This window comes from Gossypium arboreum, chromosome 2, assembly GCF_025698485.1.
Source record: "Gossypium arboreum isolate Shixiya-1 chromosome 2, ASM2569848v2, whole genome shotgun sequence".
Classification (NCBI taxonomy): Eukaryota; Viridiplantae; Streptophyta; class Magnoliopsida; order Malvales; family Malvaceae; genus Gossypium; species Gossypium arboreum.
In genome coordinates this window covers 4,852,844-4,875,263 of record NC_069071.1, presented here as the reverse complement: position 1 = coordinate 4,875,263, position 22,420 = coordinate 4,852,844, and the positions used below count along the sequence as shown (strand labels likewise).

The 22,420-nt window shown below is 31.0% G+C and overlaps 3 protein-coding genes across 7 annotated transcripts; 1 reads left to right on the top strand and 2 right to left on the bottom strand.

The window, feature by feature from the left end:
• Nucleotides 1-169: 169 nt before the first annotated feature.
• On the bottom strand, nucleotides 170-3,557 carry LOC108461700 (protein ecdysoneless homolog). Of its 5 annotated transcripts, none has more exons than XM_053023839.1 (5): nucleotides 2,362-3,557; nucleotides 1,937-2,272; nucleotides 1,676-1,806; nucleotides 857-1,044; nucleotides 170-595 (listed from the first exon to the last, which is right to left on the bottom strand). In XM_053023839.1, the coding sequence occupies exons 1-5, from the start codon at nucleotides 3,465-3,467 to the stop codon at nucleotides 449-451; spliced, it is 1,908 nt and encodes a 635-aa protein (XP_052879799.1). In that variant the 5' UTR covers nucleotides 3,468-3,557; the 3' UTR covers nucleotides 170-448. The 5 variants fall into 5 exon arrangements, with proteins under 5 accessions (XP_052879799.1, XP_052879796.1, XP_017617126.1 ...); XM_053023836.1 differs by having other exon boundaries at nucleotides 170-587; XM_017761637.2 differs by having other exon boundaries at nucleotides 857-1,017.
• Nucleotides 3,558-9,311: 5,754 nt separating this feature from the next.
• LOC108463986 (protein SKIP34) lies at nucleotides 9,312-10,022 on the top strand. The gene has a single exon (XM_017764032.2). It carries the CDS (start codon nucleotides 9,484-9,486, stop codon nucleotides 9,760-9,762), a length of 279 nt encoding a protein of 92 aa, XP_017619521.1. The 5' UTR covers nucleotides 9,312-9,483; the 3' UTR covers nucleotides 9,763-10,022.
• Nucleotides 10,023-11,067: 1,045 nt separating this feature from the next.
• On the bottom strand, nucleotides 11,068-15,398 carry LOC108466384 (putative U-box domain-containing protein 50). Its single transcript, XM_017766708.2, has 8 exons — nucleotides 14,934-15,398; nucleotides 14,635-14,747; nucleotides 14,395-14,522; nucleotides 13,904-14,300; nucleotides 13,387-13,527; nucleotides 12,776-13,315; nucleotides 11,957-12,673; nucleotides 11,068-11,515 (listed from the first exon to the last, which is right to left on the bottom strand). The coding sequence occupies exons 1-8, from the start codon at nucleotides 15,094-15,096 to the stop codon at nucleotides 11,318-11,320; spliced, it is 2,397 nt and encodes a 798-aa protein (XP_017622197.2). The 5' UTR covers nucleotides 15,097-15,398; the 3' UTR covers nucleotides 11,068-11,317.
• Between the last annotated feature and the right edge of the window lie 7,022 nt (nucleotides 15,399-22,420).

Sequence of the window (22,420 nt, the reverse complement as noted above, 5' to 3'; positions counted from 1 at the left end):
ACTGGTCGTACCAGTTGAATTCCGATCCATACCAATCATACTAGTGGCATAAGTATTTTTTTGTATTTTAAAATTTACATATGACAAAATTTGAATCTATATCAGCAACATTTTTAAAATATTTTTTTTCATCAAAATTTTATTTTTTATGACTATTTTATATTTGAGATTTATTTAATTTCATTATTTGATATTTGTAATACTTTTATATACATATCTCACATGTATAATGATACCGTCCACAGTACGGTGATGACTACTTTGACGGAAATACAACTTGTAGTTTTCTATTGATTCTAGATAGTATTAAATTGATTCTCAAAGCAATTTGCTACCTTAAGTTACAAGAAGGATGCAGCAGCTACACGTAAATTACAATGAATTCCTATTATTTCCCTGGTACAAACTCATTTGCCCTTATTGTCATCCTTAGGAAGATTAACACCCATCAGCCCAAGCAAATTGGAAGTTGGACCAGGAAGTCCTTGTTGACAAGCAAAGGAGTCAAGAAGGTTTTTAACAAGGTTGACATCCACATCCACTGGACTAAACTCTTCATCCATATCCTCTGTTGCATTCGATGTTCCCTGCAAAGCTATCTCCACGCATTAACGACCATTGGTAAAATCACATAAACAAAGACCGAAATACATTGGTAGCTAACTTAGGACATGAGCTAGTCTAGATTTACAATGTTCTACATGTTTTCATGCCCTATCTAAAGCAAGGCAGGATAGCAAATGCCAGAAATTCAATTAGATTCTCGACCAGCAGAATGCATGGCAGGGATTATAAAATATTGGCATATCACGTTTAAGTCCACTAGAGTATCCCAATGCAAAAGACAAAAACATACCTCATTTTTAACGGAGGTCTGCTCGTTTGCATGAACGAAGCTCTTCTTGAGGGTAGTACTCTTCAGTTCATTGTTCATAACATCCGAATAAGAATGCATGAACGAATCCTCTCCATCCTCATGATCAGACATGTCACTTCCATCCTCAGACTCATCTGCAGCTTTCAGTAATAAATTTGAATCAGCCCCTACATTAATTAGATAGGGACATTTCATTCCCTGATCATATGCTAATGCACCTGCTTAGTATTGTTACGTATATGCAATAGGGAAAGGGGCAGTTTTGTTGCGCTACCGACAAATAAAAAAGGCAACTTCCTTTTTGACAATTGTGTTTTAAAGGAAGAGGTGAAACGGTCGAATGAGAGGGCATTAAATTTGCAGAAAAAATGCCTTAAACTATGAACTACAAAAGATAAACCGTCAGCAAAATTTCACTCATTCCCAAAAATAATATCCTAGAAACACGTAGAGAAATATGTCTCTCAGGTGTTAAATCATATAGATTTAGACATATATTGAGATATTAAGGTGTTTTGGTAGACATGAAATTTACCATATCTAAATTACAAATAATCCATGAAGTTTCAGGCCAAAAAATAAAGTATACCATACATATATGTTCCACAAAGATCATGAAGAAAGCAATCATGTATGTATCCTGTTTGCACTAGAGATATAATGGCTTTTCTGTGTGAGATATCTAGTTAGCTCGTATACGTTTCTATGACTAGCTAACATTGTCTGCTCAAAAAATTGCAATTAGGCAAATCCTATAAAAATATGAACTGTAACTTGAAAGTGATAAAAGGTTCATACCAAAATCCATGTCCGAAGAACCTCCATCGTCATCCATATCACGAGTCACATTTTCATCACCTTGGTATTTCATCACCGACTCCACATCTTTCATAAAGCGCTCCACATCAAGTTCCACCTCTTTAGGATCCCTGCATAAGGAGGTAAAATGTTATTTTAACTTGACAGAATTAGCAGTGGATCATAACATATCCCTACATTTAAAAATCAAATTAGGAACAAATCATAGCAGAATTAGCTTTGATTAAAAGCTCCACCAACCTGTCATTATGAACCTCAGCTCCCTCATAGCTTGACATCTTATGCATGAAGCCTTGCATGGTTTTCACAAGCTCACTAAGATCAAAATCTTCGCCTTTCAAGCTTGATGACGCACCAGTATCCTTTTGCTCCTTCGACTTCTTCTTTTCACGTTTAAGCTCGTAAAGTTCCATCTCCTTTTGTCTATCCTGTAGAGCAGAGTTCAACTCATCTTCTCCACTGTAAAGCCAAGAATCGTCATCTGAAGGTGGAGCATCCTCGTTCTTGAATTCATCAGCTGAATATGGTAATGAAAGAATCTCATCTATTTGTCTCACAGGAGCATTCAACATTTCACTGCAAGAATAACCACAAGCTCAGGCTCAATAAAAGAACTAATAAACATCAAATTCAATTTGATTAAGGTAAGAAACTAAATGACATACCGGGTCTTGGAAAACAAAGAACTGTTCTTGTAATACTCTTCAGCATTCTCCATTAACCTTGTATACTCATTAGACCCAGGAACCAAGCCCTTGAAATACCCACTCTTCTCCAAACTCTCTTTGTACTTTTTCCAGCCACTCCCTTTCCCTTCTTCCCCTTCTTTCTTCTTTTCTTGATACATCATCTCAAGCCCACAAGCTATCTTCATCCCCAGCTCCGCCTCCAAGTCACCCTTCTTCGCCGGCATAGGATAACACTTCGGCGCCTGAAACCTCTGCTGCATCAGCTGCGCGTACATTGCCCTCGACATCTTAACTGTCACTGTAACCATCTCCTCTTCTCCTCCTTTCCGTCCCTTCAAAAACCGTTCCATCTTCGCCGCATGTTTCATCGAATCCATGTCCCGGTCGTAGAACCCTTCCACCGCTAACGAAATCAAAGACGGAGCGTGTTTAAACACGCGTGCTACCGAAACCGGGACCCGAACTCTCACGGAATGGGTATTCAGTTTCGCCTTCTCCGGATAACCAGCGATTCGATTCTGGATGACATATTGCACGGAATCCGGCGCCACCGCTGCTTGTTCATTTTCTATTAAGAAATTTAGGGATTCGGTTAGAGTCGGGTTAGGGAGGGCGCTTTGGGGGATGATATGGAGCTTCCCGCGTCGGATAAACGCGCGATTTTGAGAGTTCTCGGGGTTTAGCCAACGGGGGAGATGGTAAGCCGCTTCAATCAAAAGAAACTCGCCATCAGAATCGTGAACTTGGATGGAAACAGAAGGGAAAGCGACGGAGACTCGAAAGAGGAGGAAAACAGTGAACCATTCGTCGTTTAAATTGTCACCGAAACGGAGGTGACCTTTGAGGTGAGGGAAAGGGTGTAAGGCAATGGAGAGGGTGAAAGGCTCGTGCTGCCAAATGTAAGAGGTAGTGAAAGGGGAAACGGCGTTGAGGATTTGGAGGTGGAGCGATTGAAGGGCGTCCTGGGAAAGGGGATTGTCTGGGTATATGGAGTAGATCACGGTGTCCTCCGGAAGGCGTGAGGAGGCTTGAGTTAAGGGATTGGGGTTGTTTGAGTTCAAGAATGGTGGCGGAGTCGCCATGGACGGCGGTGTATGCGGTGGTTGAAACGGCCGAGTTGTTTTGGTTATTACACTTCGAGAACCCGCTGAATGTTCTTGAAGAGTGCTTGTGAAGTAGGGAGTTCGAGTTAGCAATATATTTATACTACGCGGGCTAAAGCCCATTTTTCAGGTTTTCTGAATAAAAATAGGTTAAATTATAAAAATAATCACTTTTGTTTGTTTCAAATTATATTTTAGTCACTTATGTTGAAATGTTACGTTTTAGTCACTTACGTTATCATTTTGTTACGAGTGTGTCACTCTATCGTTAATCTCCATTACCTCCCTAATAGCGATCTTACGTGGCAGTCTAAATGGGTTTTAAATGTCAACTTGGATGTCCTATATGGTAGTTAAATTAAATTTATTTAATTAAAAACCTAATTTCATCCTAGTAACTGAATATTCAAGTTGGCAATTAAAACTCATTTGAACTGTCACATAGGATTGCCATTAGGGAGATAACAGATTTTAAAGGTAGAGTGACCACTTCGTAACAAAATGATAACGTAAGTGACTAAAACGTAACATTTCAAACATAAGTGATTAAAATGTAATCTAAGACAAACAAAATGATTATTTTATAATTTACCCATAAAAATATTATTAAATAATTAAAATTATTTTTTACCTAAATAATAAAAATTAATTATGAAAATAAGATATATTATAAATAATATAGAAAATGATATATTTTTAAGATAAAATTAAATATCAGGCACAAATCGAAAGCCATCCCATTCTTATCAAATAATTTAGTAATAAAATTTTCCAAATAATCATCGTAATATTAATATAGTTACATAGAAGGTGTAATACGAAGTATAAAATAATGTTAAATTGCAAATACATTAAGCATTTCTCATGGTGAAATACGTATAATAGTAAGTGTAGATTTAGATGTGTATAAATAGAAATAGAAATATTATTTTATTTGTTCAAAGATATTAATATTAAAATAAATAAAAACACTTCATATATAATAAACAGAAATAGATAATTGGTAAATAATAAAGACATTAATTGCTTTAAAAATAACATAAAATTTTAAATAAAAAAATCTATTCTATTTAATGGAAAGAAATTACAAATACTTAATATGTATTAAGTAAACTCCTTAAAGCTAACTTAATTGTATTGTTCTCCATGGCTTGCTCTTTCCATCTGCTTGTTGCTTTTATGCATTTTTGTATGCATTACACTTGATTATGGTACAAATCCTTAATTAATGGAAAAATAATATATTATATATTGGAAGAATTTTAGAAAAATATATTTTGATTTTCTTCCGAGTTCCAACAATAATTATACTTTCATTTATTTAAATAGGTTGTCCTCTGGGACTTTAAAACATTAGCTAATACGTAATACTTTGGTTATTCTTATCGTGTCAATGAATGCATTTGGTAATTAATTTGTAATGAAGTGAATCATCAAGTTAATATTATTTTCTACGATGATATAGATAATGATAATTCATTCTAAGTAATTATTTCATCCACCTAGTATTATTTCTCCCTTTGATGTTAAGAAAACATGTCAAATCAAAATAGTAATAAATTCATGTCATAATTGAACTTTAATTTGTTTAAAACATCCAATAATACAAGGAAAATCATAATTAATATACATTCTCAATTTTCTTTAAATACCCATTTTGTGCATTGTGGTGAAGTGACTTAAATATATACTGTACATTCACAAAATTCTAAAATGGGTTGTATTTGGCTATTGGCTAAATCCAATTATAATGAAGAGTATTTGTTATAACTCATTAACATGATGTGTGCAAATGTATATTCATATAAAATATCGTATCCTTATACAAAAAGTTTTGTCTCAACAGTAATGGTCTAACTATTAACTGGAGGCATTGAATTATTAATTTTAAACCATTTTATATACATAAACATCAAGCTTTGTGATATTTACTTGCGTTGACAATCTAACATACAATTATCATTAAAAACTTGATAAATAAATTTACCAACATTAGTAATAATTGTCTCGATTGCATAATCTAAGGTTTTTTTCTTAAACACATTAGTAAACAAGTAATCTTACAAACTACAGGTTATGATTTGATAACTCACATATAATTATCTTGTAGATGCATCTACTAAAATCATATCAAAATATCCACTTGTTGGATAAATAAGCTCATATTTCTTTCAAAAATGCAAGAGATTCGATCTCAACTTTTGCTAGTAGGTTTAATAAATCTTCATTGAGAATAAGCAACACTTGATAAATGAAGAATCTTTTTGTTCTTTAATAAATATACATATAAATTTTTATATTGTCGCATCATATTGATCGGGATGGTTAACCAGTCATTTCAACTATTTTGTATATGTGGACTAGTAAACTTCTTGTTTATTATGCATGTTATTCAACATTACTAATGTAAACTTTTGGTCTACCATCTCGTGTGATTTAACCATGCTAATATATACACAATTCAAACTAGAGCAAATACGATAATTTTCAATACAAAATTCTTACCCAATGTAATAGATTTAATATATGGAAATTAATCACCTCCTCATCCATAGTCTCAATATTGTATCCGTTACAACGTATGCCCTTTTAAAAGATAATAATTTCTTTGAGACTGACTAAGACATTATACATTAATTATCGTTTTGTTTCTTCAGATAACAATGTAGTAGCTCTTCTGAAGCCTTAAATTAATTTTGTACTATGAAATATTAACATGTTTCATTACCACATTGAATATAAGTTAATAATATATCAGCTCTTTTGGAGCCTTAAATTAATGTATCACCAAAGGTTAGTTTGTTTCTTTACCAAACAAGAAAAATGCCTTTTATCCCTAATGATAGTATGCACTATTGTATTATCTATTGGATACAAGTGTAAGATAGGAGTGGTACATAACCAACAACTTTCCATAAATTGTCTCTCTTCTTTGAAAGGTTATATTGAGAATTTTTGTTGTTATCTTATTTATCTTTATATTTTCACTTCTTGTGGTAAGAAGAATTATTACTAATAAAATATTCAAGAACCAAATAATAAGTTTTACAATTCATAAAAATGATGCAACTCACGCTTTTAGAAATTTTGTTTTTACAAAAAAACATACAACCCTAAGTAATATAGCAGTAAGATTTTATATAAATATTAAAATAAAATAATATACTTAAGCTAGTAATGAATAGCAAATAGATTACAACAAGAAATTCCTCAATATAGATTATAGAAATCCTAAAATTAACAAGCTAACATCTAAAATGATCTCCATCATAAAGACAGTGCCAATATCCCTTTATTATTTAATTTTATCACGATCATCAATCTAGCATGCTAAATTTGATTTAATATCATTTTTATTATTCGTTTCTGCATTGTCTCCCTTCCGTTTGATGGAATCTTGATAGAATTTAACTAAATATTTAGGCGTACAATAGGTACATAACCAATGACCTTCAATAACATAAGTTATCTTAATTGCTGCAGAGTTATACTCACTTACGATTTTAAAATCTTACAACTTCATGTGCATTTGATCACAATGAGTTTTAGATAGGTGATCTTGCAACTTTAGGTGCATAAAATTATCATATTCTAATGGTCATATCTTTCAAAGTTAAACATCTGCATGAATAAAACTCACATATCTTAAACATGAATGAATTTCAATTCAAAATCTATCCGTTCATATTATTGTCATGGTTAGTCTCCAATTATAATACATATGCTACAATAAAAAATCATATTAAAATATACATGAAATTTATTAACATCATGGTTATCACCACGGTTATTATCCTAAGCACTATTACAAGTACTAAAACAATTTTGCTTTCACAATAACATCTATAAATTAATAGTAAAACTATTTATAAAACAATCTTTTTTTCATACGATGCTTAAAAGTTATCCGATATACATTGTACCAAATTTCAATACTAAATATATGTTGTGGAATAGTATAACAATAAATTAGTTAAAATTTGTAATTCAAAACATATAATCCAAGCGTTCAACAATAATAAGTTAATAAGACTCGATAATCAGCAACAATAAATTAATAACACTTTCTATCACTATTTTAATCAAATTTCAAACATATTAAATAACACTAATCTTTAATCATTTAAATATCATTCATAACAAAAACCCATTTCAAAAGAAAAGAATAATAAATAATAATTTTACTTTCATAAAGAAACATAAAGAATGGAGGAGAAACATACAATACGGATGTTTATTTGTGTAGGGATGTTGGTTCAAGCCCAAAGTTAATTGCACTATAGTTCCCCCAAACTACAACCTCATTCTAAATTGGTCCATAAATTTGAAAACATTCTATCTACATCATAAACTATCGAGATTATATCAATTACATCATTTTGTTATTAAAACTATTAATTTTAATTATTAAGTAACATGACAGCTCTTATATGACATAATTTTAAATGATTTTCTTTAAGAAAAATAAAATATTTTAATAAAAAGATAAATGAATGATTAAAAAAATTAAAAACATTCTAGCATAACTTTTTCCTTCTTTTAATTTTCATTTTAAAATTTCCATCTTTTCCATTTGGTATTTTTCTTTAAATTTTTATAAAATTTATTGTTTCATTTAATAGTTAAATAAATGATTTTAATAGCGAAAAATTTTATTAATATAACCTCAATAATTTGAAAATATAATCAAAATATTTTAAAGTCTCGAGACTAGCTTAAAATGGAAATATTAATTTAGACACATATATAGTAATTAACTCATATTTATATCATACTACTAAATAACCTATAACATATCTTAAAGTAGAATACATCAAGAGCTTGACCTTCAAAAATTGACAGCGGCCTTTCTTTTTATTTTCGCGTTATTTTTACATATTTAAAGTATTATTATAAATTTATTATTACAAATTTATATGAATTTTTGTAACTTAATAATTTGTTTTATGTTTATTTTGATATATTTATTTCTACTTAGTGCATTTTTTGTATATTTATTTTCTTATATTGTGTTCTTGTAATGGATCAATTCATTTAATATTTAATATTTAGCATAATTTATGTACATTTAAATTCAAAAAGTAAAATTTACATTTATTATATACCTCACAATTCGATTAATGATAGTTACACTATTAAATATTAAATTATAGTTAAGTTTTGATTTTGGTCATTTAATTAAAAAAGTTAAAATTTAATTATTAATTTTTGAAAGTTTTCATTTAAGTCATTATACTATTCAAAAAATTTTATCTAAATCACTATACTGTTAAATTTTTTTTTAAATAAAAAGTTCCACCAGTGAACTCAAAATGACAATTTGGTGATCGATATAATAGATCAGTAACCATCGACAAGTAAAAAAACATACTTTAAATCCAAGTCAATTTAATAGTCAGTGTCGGAGATCGAAGAAAAAAGTTGTTTGAATTTTGGTTCACAGATTCATGACGTCCAAAGTTGTTTCATGAAAAATAATTGGACTGTACAAGAGAAAGGGAAAAATAGCTTTTGATTAGTGCAGATAGTGTAAATAGAGTAAGTCATATAGCATCAATTTTAATAATTTAATGACTTAAATAAAAACTTTTAAATAGTTCAGTGACTAAATTGTAATTTGTTTTAGTTAAATGAGATAAACGAAAACTTATCATAGATTAGTCTGTAGTTTACCCTTTTAAAAACTACATTTACGATTATTCTAAGATTTGATCGGCCCACCACATATGCTTTCTTCAAGCCGTTCGATTCAATCAATCCAACATTGTTCCGGTCAACCCGACCCATCAAAAGACGACACCAATTCCAGTAATCTCAGCCAACGGTCCAGATCAAACGATGAGCACATCCATCATTGATCTCAAACGTGCTGTAACCAAACCTCTTTCGCTCGCAATAACTCTGCAACCAAAACTTTCTTTTCCTTCATTCTTCCATCCTTCGAAACGACAAACGTTTCAATCTCCACACACAAAAAAAATTCTCTGAAGAGAAAATGTGTTACGGTCATCACCGACGATCTCTCTCACCGGACCGTCCGCCGCGGAACAACAACAACAACGCATTGGTGGTGGATACGCTCCGAGTCCGGTTAGCCGAGACGGAGGCTCGACTCGAACGAGCCAGGGCTCGAGAAGCCGAACTCACTCGCCGACTCGAGGAAATGAAGCGTTTCGTTTCCGTCATGGAGATCCTCGAATCTTACCTCAAACAACGGTTCCGCGAGCAGCAAGAATACGTGGCGCGCTTCTTCTCTTCGCTTCCTGCTAAATGAAAAACAAAAGAAACAGCTTTTCCTTCGGCGATTTTAACAAAAATACCTTTTTGTTAATATTTCCTTTTAGAATATTTTGTTGTTGGTGGTGATGATGTTGTTTTGTGAGTGTTGATCATGTTTGATAGATAGAAGGAATTACATTTTAACTGATTTGAAATTGTAAAAGGTTTCTGTTTCTAGCTCTTAGGGTTTGGGGAGCTCAAAAATTTGTTGGTATTTTACGGAAAATAGTTATATTACTCCTTTCTTGTGTTAAATTGTTTAAGTAGGTGTTAATTATGTTTGTTTGTGGTTAAATTGAAGGCTTAAAATTAAACTCTCTTTGGAGCTGCTTAGTTGATTGAGTTTTACAAATTGCTCTTTTTTCATCGCGATTAATCCTTTTTAATCTCAATTAATTTCTTAATTGATATTGATTTGAGAATCCTCATATTAGGTGGAAGTTTCTGGCATTAGAGGGCTAAATTATGTTTTTCTGATTATGTGTTTAAGTTGTGCAAATTTAGGCATTAGCTAAGTGAGAAGAAAACAGAGAAAGGGAAAGTGGATAGGGCGGCAAGGTGTTTGTTGCATTTCAGTTTCAGGTTGTATCAAGTTGAACGGAGTCTTTGAAGGCTTAAGAGGCGGAGATCTAAGTATAATACTCTTTGGAGTTGCTTAGTTGAATGAGTTCTAGAAATTGATGTTTTGTCTTTGTGATTCCTTTTTAATCTCATTTATATTGATTTGAGAAGCCTCATATCAAGTGGAAGTTTTCTGTCATTGGAGGGCTATATCATATTCTTTGATTACTACTTAATTTGTGATCATTTAGGCCTTTTAGCAGAGCTAGAATGGAAAAAGAGCAAGCGTGGCAATATTTTTTCTGCATTCTAGTTTTCGGGTTGTATTGAGTTGAATGGGGTCATTGTTGAATGGGTTCATTGAAGGCATAAGAGTTGCATGCTAAAAGATCCCAGTATAATTGCAGTATTTGTTGTGTTCTAGTTTCAGGTTGTATTGAGTTGAATGGAATTGTTGAAGGCGTCACAGTAACACGGCAAAGTTCTCCAAATAATTGCAAGAAGATACCCAGGTGTTCTCTAAGAGGTAATGGTCGTATTTTCATGAGCAAATATGATGAAATTATTTGTTTTCCTTTGCTGTCTTGTGCTGAAACGTCGAATAATTACTTCCTATATTATGTACTGATTGGGATGAACATGATTGTACTGTATGCTAGCAAAATGGTAAAAATGAAAAGCATGCGTATTTGTTATATCAATAGCAATGACTGATCCAAAGAGCTGCACAAGAGAAACATATCAAACAGCTTGAACTCTATATATATATTTGATATTGTTTACATTGATTTATTATACAAAGGAGTTCGCCGCTCGGGATTGCGAGATTCAAACATCAAACTTATTGGATAACGAGGCTAGGCTATGTGATGATTTCACTGGTATGCTTTGGGTAGCACTGTTATTGGGTCATAGACAAAAGCAATAAATAACCTATGAAGAAACTCAAATGCCAAATCCTTAAATCTTCACAAGGAAATATCTTTAATTCAACAAGGCAAATTTGCTCCTTTGTTCTGCCATTCATGGATGAGGGAACGAAGGGTGTGATTTGGGGTCAGGAATTTGTGCTTAAGACACAAATTTGTCATGGGAGAAGTATCATGCCCCATCTTCAGCCATTCTTCTATGGCTTCCAATTCATATGAAAACCCATCAGCTGCCACATGTGGATTTTTCATCACTTCCTGCACCCACAAATACCATTCAAACATGTCAAAACAATAACCAAAATCTCATTGTAATTGGACTTGTCGATTGGATGTGGGTTGGGTGAATCTAGGTTGAGTCAATTTGTGTTTTAAAATTTCCATTCAATTTTTGTTTGGGTGAATTTCAGGTTTGTATCGTTTTGGGTTTGGTCAATTTCGAGTTCGGTTATTTTAGGTATGCATCATTTTAAATTACTTTCGAATTGTTTTTGGGTTTGGATTGGTTTTAAGTTCAAGTTAACTTGGTCGAATTGTTTTTAGGTTCGAATTGGTTTTAAGTTCAAGTCAACTTGGGTATGGGTTGAATGTACTTGGGTTAGCTTTTCTATGGTCAAATTGTGTTGGGTAGGATTGAAATGTCTAATTGCAATGAATAGAGTTTTTTTTTTTTTTAGGGATTTGCCATTAAAATCAAACCTGGAATATGGGGCAGAGGAAAACACTTGGTGCCTCATTTGAGTCTTCACTGTTTACGTTCTCATTGCTTACCACTTCAAATCCCCCTCTAGCCCTCAGTTCATCAGCTTTCTTTTTCAGCTCATGTAGTTCTTCCATTACTGTTGCAATCTGCAAATCTGGGTTCGCCCTTCGGCACACCGACATGCATTTCATAGATATTTTTGCAAGTTCTACTGCCAAGTCCGAAGGCCATTTCCCTGCTTTCTCATCCAAGACCTTAATGAGTGCTGCCTGGTCCTCCACTGTCGCATCTTCGATCAGGCCCGCCCAATTCCTCCCAGTTATCATATGCATCAATAAAACCCCAAAAGCTCGAATATCCAATCTTATATCATAGTGATCATGGTGCTGTCTCAAGCCAAAGCCGCTAATCTTTGCAACTAGGTCACGGTCTAGGAGAATGTTGGATGTGGTTAGATGACCGTGAACTATGGGCCTTGGCTTTGCCGAGTGCAAGTAGCTCAAGCCCGAGCAAACCTCGCAAGCTATTCTGATCCGATCATACCAACAAAGGACTCGGTTTCTATTTATTTTCCTACAGCTCCTTTGGGGGGTAAATAAAATGTCTCTCAAGCTACCATTGTGCATGTATTCATAGATTATGCATGTCAGCTCCGAGCAGAATCCCATTAGAGCAACCAAATGTGGATGTCTTAAGTCATTAAGAAGCCTCACCTACAAATATTCACGTTCGACATTTATTCAGATATATGTGACTATCTGTCTGATTAGATACAACTAATTTAACTAAAACAAGTAGTCATTTCTCGTTCATACCTTAGCTTGAAAGTCTTCTTGAGACATTCCATTAACAGAATTGAGCATCTTGATCGCAACCGTTGAATGATTGATTCGTCCTCGATAAACATTCGACCAATCTCCACTCACTTTTAATCGCAAACGCTCCGAAAAATCATCAGTCGCCAATCTAATATCCTCGGCCATATACTCTCTGTAACCACATCTTAACTCGTTTGATCGTGCAACCATTCTGAGTGCATCTTTCTCTCTACAAAACTCAATCCTGCGTTGAAAAACATCCCTTTGTCGCCTCAGTTCCTCGATTTCCATTACCATCTTAGCTCTTGTAACTGCAGCCATTTCCAACTGAGCCACAGCATTTGCTCTTGCTTGACTTGATTTCTGAAGTTTATTTGATAGTTCAACTTGAAGATCCTTAAATGAATTAAGCCTATTTTTGCTCTCTTCAACTTCTCTTTTAACTTCAAATAGTTTCTCTTTTTCAATGTCCAATACGTTCTTAATTTCTAACCGTTGGGTGACCTCTTCTTTTATCTGAGTTTCGAGATCCTCAGCCTAAAAGAAAATGAATGAATTTATGGCTCCAAACACACACGAAACAAAATCAAAAGAGCTTGAAAAAATACCTTGGCATTGCATAAATCTATAGCCGATTTAGCTTTTGCATGTCTTTCAACATCAGCCTTAGTTTCTTTCTTCTTCAAAATAATAGCCTCATGTGCTTCATCTATCTTACATTGCACAGCTTCCATTTTTTCTTCATCATTCTGTCAATAAGACAATGCTTTGTCCAATTACTCATCAACATAATTGTCAGAAAATCACTGTCTTAAATGCATGTTTAGTTCAGTTGATTCATGCAGACATTTAGCAGCTTTGGGTTGGAATCCTACCACATGCAACCATTTTCCTTATGGCATGGAAATGGAATGATGGATGCTCAATAATTATAGAATTAGGTAAAAGACAAGACATTCAAATCTAGACAAGGGACCAAACATAATTAAACATCCTGTCCCTGTCATGTGCCTCTAGAGTCAAGAAATGAACATAGATAATTGTTGGCAAAACAGGATTTAGTTAGGCATAAACAACAAAAATTTTCTACCTGCTGCAAACATTGAAAAATGGTTCTTATCTCACCATGTTAGAATTGATGCTTTCTGGTGTATCTGACTCCATGGGATTAGCTTGTAACATATCAATCTCTTCATCCAAATTCAAGGACAACAATTGCTGGAAATAGTTTTCAAGCTCTTCCACATTATTGTCCCACCGATCCTTCACCGAATCTTGGTTTGTTGACGGAAGGGACGAACATTTTCGGCGTTCACAGAAAATTCTTCCTAACAAGCTTTTAATGCTTGGTTTTTCTTTTATTTTTGCAACCATGATCCCTCCTCCATCATCTTCCGTCAACCCTTCATTGATGTTCCCATTGAGGACCACCAGTTTTCCCCCACATATAATGTATAGCTCACTAAAATCAGGTTTATATTGATGAACATAGAATGCTCCACTAATTGCACTCTTTGATCTCCTATGAAAGGAATAAATTAATTCGAAACATCAGAATTCTTAAATTTAATCGTAGAAAGATTCAACTTGAATATAAGATCTATATAATTGCATACCATGATGAGGATTTCATGAATGTGATTCCCATTACAAGTTTGCCAATTTCAAGACCTGACATCAAATCTACTATGAGCTTGTGGATAGGTTGATCATATTTCTCAACTTTTAATATCTCAGCTTTTACCTATGAAAAAAAAACTATTATAATCATCAATGGCAACAAAGTAAAAAAAAAAAAAAAAAACTAATCTCATCAACCACCATAGCCATTAAAAAAAAAGAAAAAAGAAAAAAACCTTTCCACAAAAAGCTATGTACTTGGACAGTAACTTTTCAGTCTTTTCTTGCTCATATTTCTTCAATATTTCCAGCTTCTCTTCACTCACTGCACTTGCTGGAAGCTTTCCAACTATATAGAAGGTGAAAAAAAAATGTTAGGGTCGAGTCAGACCATGAACAAGCTCTTAGGTTTATCATGGTTCTGCATGTTCAAGCACTCCGAGATGCTTTCATGCTGTGAATCCGTTAAAGTTCTCGGTAGAGAGATAAAACCGAAAATATATACATGAACCCTAAGTTTGATGATTGAACTTACATGGGGTATAAACAAAATCAGTGGAAATGTTGTAAGTAACATGAAGGAGGACTATGGTGAATGGTTGAAAACTCCATCTTCTTAGCGTCCAAGCCAACGTTTTATATCCATCTCTTACATCGTTCCCAACTGCAACATAGACCTTCTCCACTTGTGTTTCCATTGGTGATCTTAGCTTTCAAACAGTAGTTTTTTTTTTTTTTAATACTCAGTGAACATCCATGGAGATATAAAGCTATAAAGGGGTGTCAAAGGATTAATTTGAAAAAAATAAATAAAATGATTGGAAATGGAATTGAAGGAAATTGGATTAAGTTGAATTTTGTGAAAAACACTGAAAGGGGTTGTTGTCAAGTTATAGATGTTTTCAAAGAAGAAAAGAAAATTAGGCTCGTTGAATGAGAATGTAGGACGGCTAGTTTGGAGCTTGTTGTATGGATTTATTGAAAATTTTAATTGCTGTCTAATTAAGCACCAATTCTATGCAAACAATTTATAAAATATATTTTTTAAATAATATTTTAATTATACTTCAATCAATATTAAACACGAAATCTATATAATAATCAAACATTTATTCATCAATTTAAAACAACACGAAATGAGATTGGAAATTTGTTGGAACAACTTATCCCCAGTAAGTGCTCATGTGCTGGGATTTTATTTTTATTTTTATTTTTTATTCTGGATTCGTCTTTGTTCGAAAATAGTTTATTCTTTTATCCAAATTTAGTATGATTTGAAAAAGTAAACTTGAATCCAACTTAATTTATCTATATTTGATTTTTTATATTACTTTTATTAAAAATTATTTTAAAAATATAATACATTAAATGCACTAAAATAAAAGTTTTCTAACATATTAAAAATATTTATATTAAAAACACTATTATAAATATAACGAATGTTTTATTATATTAAAAACACAAATAAATATAATAAATGTTTTATTGTATTAAATATAATTTTTAAAATTTTATATTTTGGGTTGGGTTATTTAGTTGGGTAAGTTTTTATTAGGTCTTGGCCGATGAGTTTAATTGTTATTGGATTAGTGATTTAATATAAATATAAATATAAATTATTATTATTATTATTTAACATATATAATTAATATGATATTATTTTATAACATATTATTCATGCTGGGCTGGGTTCGGGTCAAAAATATTTTCCCAAGACTCGGCCCATGTAGAAAATGGACCTTAAATTTTACTTAAGCCCATTTTTTGGATTTCGTATTTTGTCCAAACCCTCCCATTTTTCATGTAGGCCTTTGGGCCTGGACAAGTGGCTTAACCCATGAGCAGGTTTAATCTCATATCACTTAGCTAAATTAATATTTATTATTTAGGCATAATGATTTATTTGGACTTCCAACTTTATAAAAAAAAATCATTTTAGCCCTCCGTTTATTTTTTTGCTTTTTTTAACCCTTAAACATGTTTTTTTTATCAAATTACCTCAAAATGGATGAAAAATTTGTAACGTCCCCTAACCCTATACCGTCACTAGAACAGGGTTACGAGACATTACCAGTCAGTACAGTCCAATTTCGGTCATTAATTAAAATAAATATTCACACACATCCTAGTTTTAAGATGTCGTCCCTTTAATGGGCCCTCGCGGTCCAATATGAACAGTAATTTCAATTCGGGACTAATTTAGAATCACTATGAATTTTTAGTAAATTTCAAAATTCATATTACATACCGTTGCCAACCATAATTTACTCATTTCATCAATACTTTTACAACCTAAATGACTCTCATTAAACATCCTGGTACATGCCATTATCAATACTCAACATACTTTACCTTAATGAATTCGGGATCGTCACGGGATCTTGATTCAATGTACTATCTTTACTTAACTGCATGACGAAACAAACCGTGCAGCTGAGTATGGTATACTCAATGGTATTTCTATAATCCGAACATTTAATAATATAACAAATACTTAAGATCATAATAACAATTATCGTTATGCAATTATTTATTCATAGATAAATTTCAACTACTTACCATATAAATTTTATACAGTTCATATAATAAACACAATAACATAATTGTTCAATTCTTAAATAAATCCATTACTATTTACTCCGTTCTTTCACTTACTATTCGGTATAGCTTTCCTCAATTTATTCACAATTCAATATCATTAAACTATATTCAACTATACACTTATTAATCATATTCCATTTTAATTCATTTCAATAACAGTCAATTTCATTTATATTGTGACATTAAAATTGACCCTAGTCGAATGTGGTTTGGGACCACAAAACCGAGGCATAAAAATAATTAAAATTTATTTTGATGCCTATGATATGTGTTAATTTGTGTGTGACATTTTGATGTTTCGATTTAGTGTTATAAATGCGAATTTCACTAGAAAGGACCTAGTAGTGAACTTTGAAAGTATGATGGGAAATGTGTGATGACTAGTTGCTCATGCATGCAAAAATAAGGATTTGCATGTCAAATTTCCCCCAACATGAAGTGGCCGCCATGGCAAGAGAGGATGGGCAAAACATGTCATGAAACATGTTTTGTTGGTGCATTAGGAGAACTAATAAACTGTACCAATTGGCCCGACCAAAAATTCTAGAAATAAATCCATGGATGGATATATGAGTCTAAATTGTGGAAAATTTACTGAAACCAGTTTCCGAGTTTTGAAACTCGAGATATGATTTTTAAGGCGACGGTGACGCAGTTTTCCAGCCTGACCGAAATGTCAAATTGGTGGGCAAATATGTGGACTTGGCTTGTTAACCCTCGTGTCCGACAATCGCAACGGGTCTCGGGTTCAGTGTTACAATTTTATTGGCCAATTGGTACAGTTTATTAGTTCTCCTAATGCACCAACAAAACATGTTTCATGACATGTTTTGCCCATCCTCTCTTGCCATGGCCGGCCACTTCATGTTGGGGAAATTTGACATGCAAATCCTTTATTTTTGCATGCATGAGCAACTAGTCATCACACATTTCCCATCATACTTTCAAAGTTCACTACTAGGTCCTTTCTAGTGAAATTCGATTTATAACACTAAATCAAAACATCAAAATGTCACACACAAATTAACAAATATCATAGGCATCAAAATAAATTTTTAATTATTTTTATGCCTCGATTTTGTGGTCCCGAAACCACATTCCGACTAGGGTCAATTTTAGGCTGTCACATATATCATATCAACTTACTATCCCTGATAGCTTTCAGTATATACATACAATTCATATATCTCAAATCACATTTCAATTCATCAAGTGGCATCATATATCATCAATTCGAACTCCAATCATTTCATGAACCTTTGGTTCATATTTTCAATTTCATATCTAAATTTTCAATTCTCAATTCAATTTCTCGTTTCATTTCAATAGCTTCATCAATCAAATTTATTCCATTTATCTTTCACTTATTTACCCCTATTAACAAACCTAAACTTTGACGGATACACGGATTCCAACCCAAACACACCAGTACGGCACATTGTGCCTAAAACGCTACATAGTACTTGATCAGTATACGACACATAAAGTGCCTAAAACGACACACGAGGTGCCTGAAATACGACACATAAAGTGCCTGGTCGATAAATCCGGCAAATCCCGTACACTTCCAGATCCTATGGCATGCCAATTATATCTGACTCAGCCCGACTAGTTAATAGGGTATTTCATTCACTTTCTCGATTTAATAATTCTTTCATCAATATACCATTCTGATAATCACATATATTCACCCATTTTCACAATTCATACAATTTCATTCAATTCAACAATATATTTCAATTATTCACATTAATTCATAATTCAATACAATTCAATTCACTTTTCAATAAATATTCAAATATCATAATCTCATATATTCATATCAATTTCCTCATATTTCCAATCAATATATTTTTCAATATAACATTCATTCAATATTCAAATTTCTACATAAATCATGTATATTATATAATTCAATCAATATAAATTCAATCAAAATAATTTCAATCAATATAAATTCAATAAATTCATTGCATACCAAAATCAATCCATTCCAATTGTAAAACATCATAATTCTAACACTAACAATTGCCATATGTATATAAATATAACAAATAATAACTAAGTTCGGATTATAGAAATACAAACCGTAATTTTCGAGCTAACTCCCATTGACTTTGTCTTGTCCTTTCTTAGCCGAGATTTCCGGTACCACATTGACTACGAAATTAATACAATTCATAATCATTAATACATTACTAATTCATATCTTGAGTTACAGAATTCTAAATTAAGATCCGCTAATTTTTCCTGGAACTAGACTCACAAATCTTCTTACAATGAAATTTTCAGAATTTTTAGTTTAGCCATTAAGTACAGTTTATTCTTTAAATTCACCCCTATTCTGCTGTCTGACAGTTTCGTCCCTTCTTCACTAAAAATTAATTATCTCACAGTACAGAACTCGGATAATATTCCCATTGATTTCTCCTGAAAATAGACTCATTAGGGATTCTAAACATATAACTTTAAGCCTCTAATTATTTTTCTTCAATTTTTTTGTGATTTTCCAAAATCAGAATAGGGGAACCCGAATTCATTCTGACCTTGTCTCACAAAATTCATTATATATCATAATTTACAATTCAATTGTTTATATCGTTTCTTCTATAAGAAACTAGACTCAATAATATTTAATTCCATATTTTATTTATCCTCTAATTCAATTTCTACAATTTTTGGTGATTTTTCAAACTTAGACTACTGCTGCTGTCCAAAATAGTCTTAGTACAAAATGTTGATTTACTTTAATTTCAATTTAATTCTAACTAAATTCACTTATTTTTCTATCTTAATTCATACTTTATTTCTACTCAATTTTTAACCAAACTTAGACATAATTATCTATTTTTCATCATAAAACCATAATTTTGAAATTCTTTCAATTTAGTCCTTAAAGCATAAAACTTATGAATCACTTTACAATTCAATCCTTGTATCATTTTTAACTTGAATTTCTATCAATTTAGCCCTTAATTCATCATTTTATTTAACATAGACAATATCTAGAAATCTAATAACTATCAAAATATCAACTTAATTTCATCAAAACTTTGTTCTAAAACTTCTAAAACATCAAAATTAAGTAAAAAGGGCTTGATTGACTTACCTATTAAAGCTTAAAGCTTCAAACCTTTAATTTTCCCTTTTCTCCCCTTCTTTCTTTTTCTCCCCTGCTCTCTGTTTTGTTTCATTCTGTTTCTATTTCCTTTCATTTGCTTCTTTAGTTTATATATAATATAATATAATATAATATAATATAATATAATATAATTAAAACATTAAATATCTTTATTATATAATAATATAATAATATAATAATATAATAATATACTAAACATAAAAAAATCTTAGATTTTCTTCACGATAAACCGCCTCAATTTATACTTTTGTATAATTACCATTTTAGTCCTTTTATTTTCTTTTAATATATAATTCAACTTTCACACTTTATTCAATTTGGTCCTTTTACTTAATTACTCTTAATTAAATTAAATTCACTTAATTAAACTCTAATTAATTACTCATTTTACTTTACTGAATCAATTTTTCAGAAACGGAGACCCAAAAAAACATTTTTCGGTAACGGTAAAATTCGAGTCGTTACAAAATTTAACTTTTTTTTACTTTGTTAATAAGATATACAGTGGGTTGCCACGCCATCATTTAATTTATGTTTTAAAATTTTAAAAATTCAAAAATATAAAATTTATTTTTATAAATTAAAAAACATTAAATTTATTAATAAGTACAAAATTATAAAAATATATATATATTTTATAATTTAAAAAAAATTAATTAAATGTTGATGTGTCATCCACATGGCAATCCATGTATGACTTTTTAACCAAAAAAAAGTCAAATAAGTCAAGGGCTAAAAGAGGAGGTTAAAATGATTTTTTTTATAAAGTTAGAGGGTTAAATAAGTCATTATGTCTATTATTTATAACATGGTAGTCAGTATCCTTTTGGTACAACCCATATCGACCGAAGCGCTCTGTTTCGGTAATAAATCGGAACAATAAACTTTAAGTTTCATTCTGGTGCAAATTTTAATCGGTACCGGTTGTACTAGTTGATTTCACTCGTCCGACGGAATATGGTGTATCGGTACTAAAAATTTTGTTTAAAATTTATTATTTATTCGTAAAAATAATTTTAATTTTAAATTTACTTTTTATTATTTATTTTTATAAAAATATCAATTTAAAATTTATTTTGAAATTTAAATTTTATTATTTACTTGAATTTGTTGAATTATTTATGGAATATATTTTTTGGTTGTTTATTTAGAGTTTATTTAATGATGGATTGCATTTGCGAATTTTATTAAAGAATATTTTATATAATTAATGAGTTCTTTTATCTTAAAATTTATGTATGGTGATATTTGAACCTATGCTACTAACATTTTTAAAATCTTTTCTTTACCAATTCAACAAAAATTTTATTTTTAAAATTTATTTAACCTCATTATTTGATATTTGTAAATATTTTTATACACATATATAAAATAGCGATAAACTTGAAACGGTACAATAGAATGATCGATACAGTGCGTATCGATCTTGGTAGAAAAAAGGTCTTAGCTACCTTGATTTATAAACTATAATAATTTATAAAAATATTATTTAATACACTATGAGTGGAGTTAAATAGAAGTGAAATATCATAATATATGTTTAAATAATATTAATAAATTAAAACAAACACCTCGAACAAACTTAAATTTTATAATAAACTTTATTCTTAACAAATATTTGAATCAAATATTTAATAATAAATTTTAATTGATAATTTTAAAATTTTAAAATTATTTCAAATAATAATGCACATATAAAATCTTGTATATATAAAACTTGTTTTTGACTAATTGTTTTAAAAAAATGTATATATAATCATGTATATACTCCTGGGCCAGGCCACTCGTCCAGGTCCAATAGACCGCTTAAAAAATGAGTTTGGATAAAATTTAAGATCCGTTTTATACATGAGTTGAACCTTAGGCAAGATTTTTTAGCTCAACTCCGACCTAAATATATTATGTTATAAGAAATATAATAATTATATATATTTATATTAAATTACTAACTCTATAACAATTAAACTCATTACCCAAAAACATAAAAAAAAAGAAGAAGAAAATCTTACCCAACTAAATAACACAACCCAAAATATAAAATTTTAACAAATATATTTAATACAATAAAATATTTATTATATTTATTTGTGTTTTAATATAATAAAATATTTATTATATTTATGGTAGTGTTTTTAATATAAATATTTTTAATGTGTTAGAAAACCTTTATTTTAGTTTTTTAGTGCATTTGGTGTATTATATTTTTAAAATATATTTTTAAATAAAACTAATCTAAAAAATCAAATATAGTTGACACGGGTCTAGAATTACCTTTCTTA

Coding starts and splice junctions, on each gene's coding strand:
- LOC108461700 (XM_053023836.1), bottom strand. CDS start 3,467: ATGGCGACTCCGCCACCATTCTTGAACTCAAACAACCCCAATCCCTTA. Junction 1,807..1,936: donor GCTGAGGTTCATAATGACAG/GTTGGTGGAGCT, acceptor CTCCTTATGCAG/GGATCCTAAAGAGGTGGAAC. Junction 588..856: donor AGACCTCCGTTAAAAATGAG/GTATGTTTTTGT, acceptor ATAGCTTTGCAG/GGAACATCGAATGCAACAGA.
- LOC108466384 (XM_017766708.2), bottom strand. CDS start 15,096: ATGGAAACACAAGTGGAGAAGGTCTATGTTGCAGTTGGGAACGATGTA. Junction 14,748..14,933: donor TGATTTTGTTTATACCCCAT/GTAAGTTCAATC, acceptor CCTTCTATATAG/TTGGAAAGCTTCCAGCAAGT. Junction 12,674..12,775: donor AAGAAGACTTTCAAGCTAAG/GTATGAACGAGA, acceptor GAATATTTGTAG/GTGAGGCTTCTTAATGACTT.
- LOC108463986 (XM_017764032.2), top strand. CDS start 9,484: ATGTGTTACGGTCATCACCGACGATCTCTCTCACCGGACCGTCCGCCG.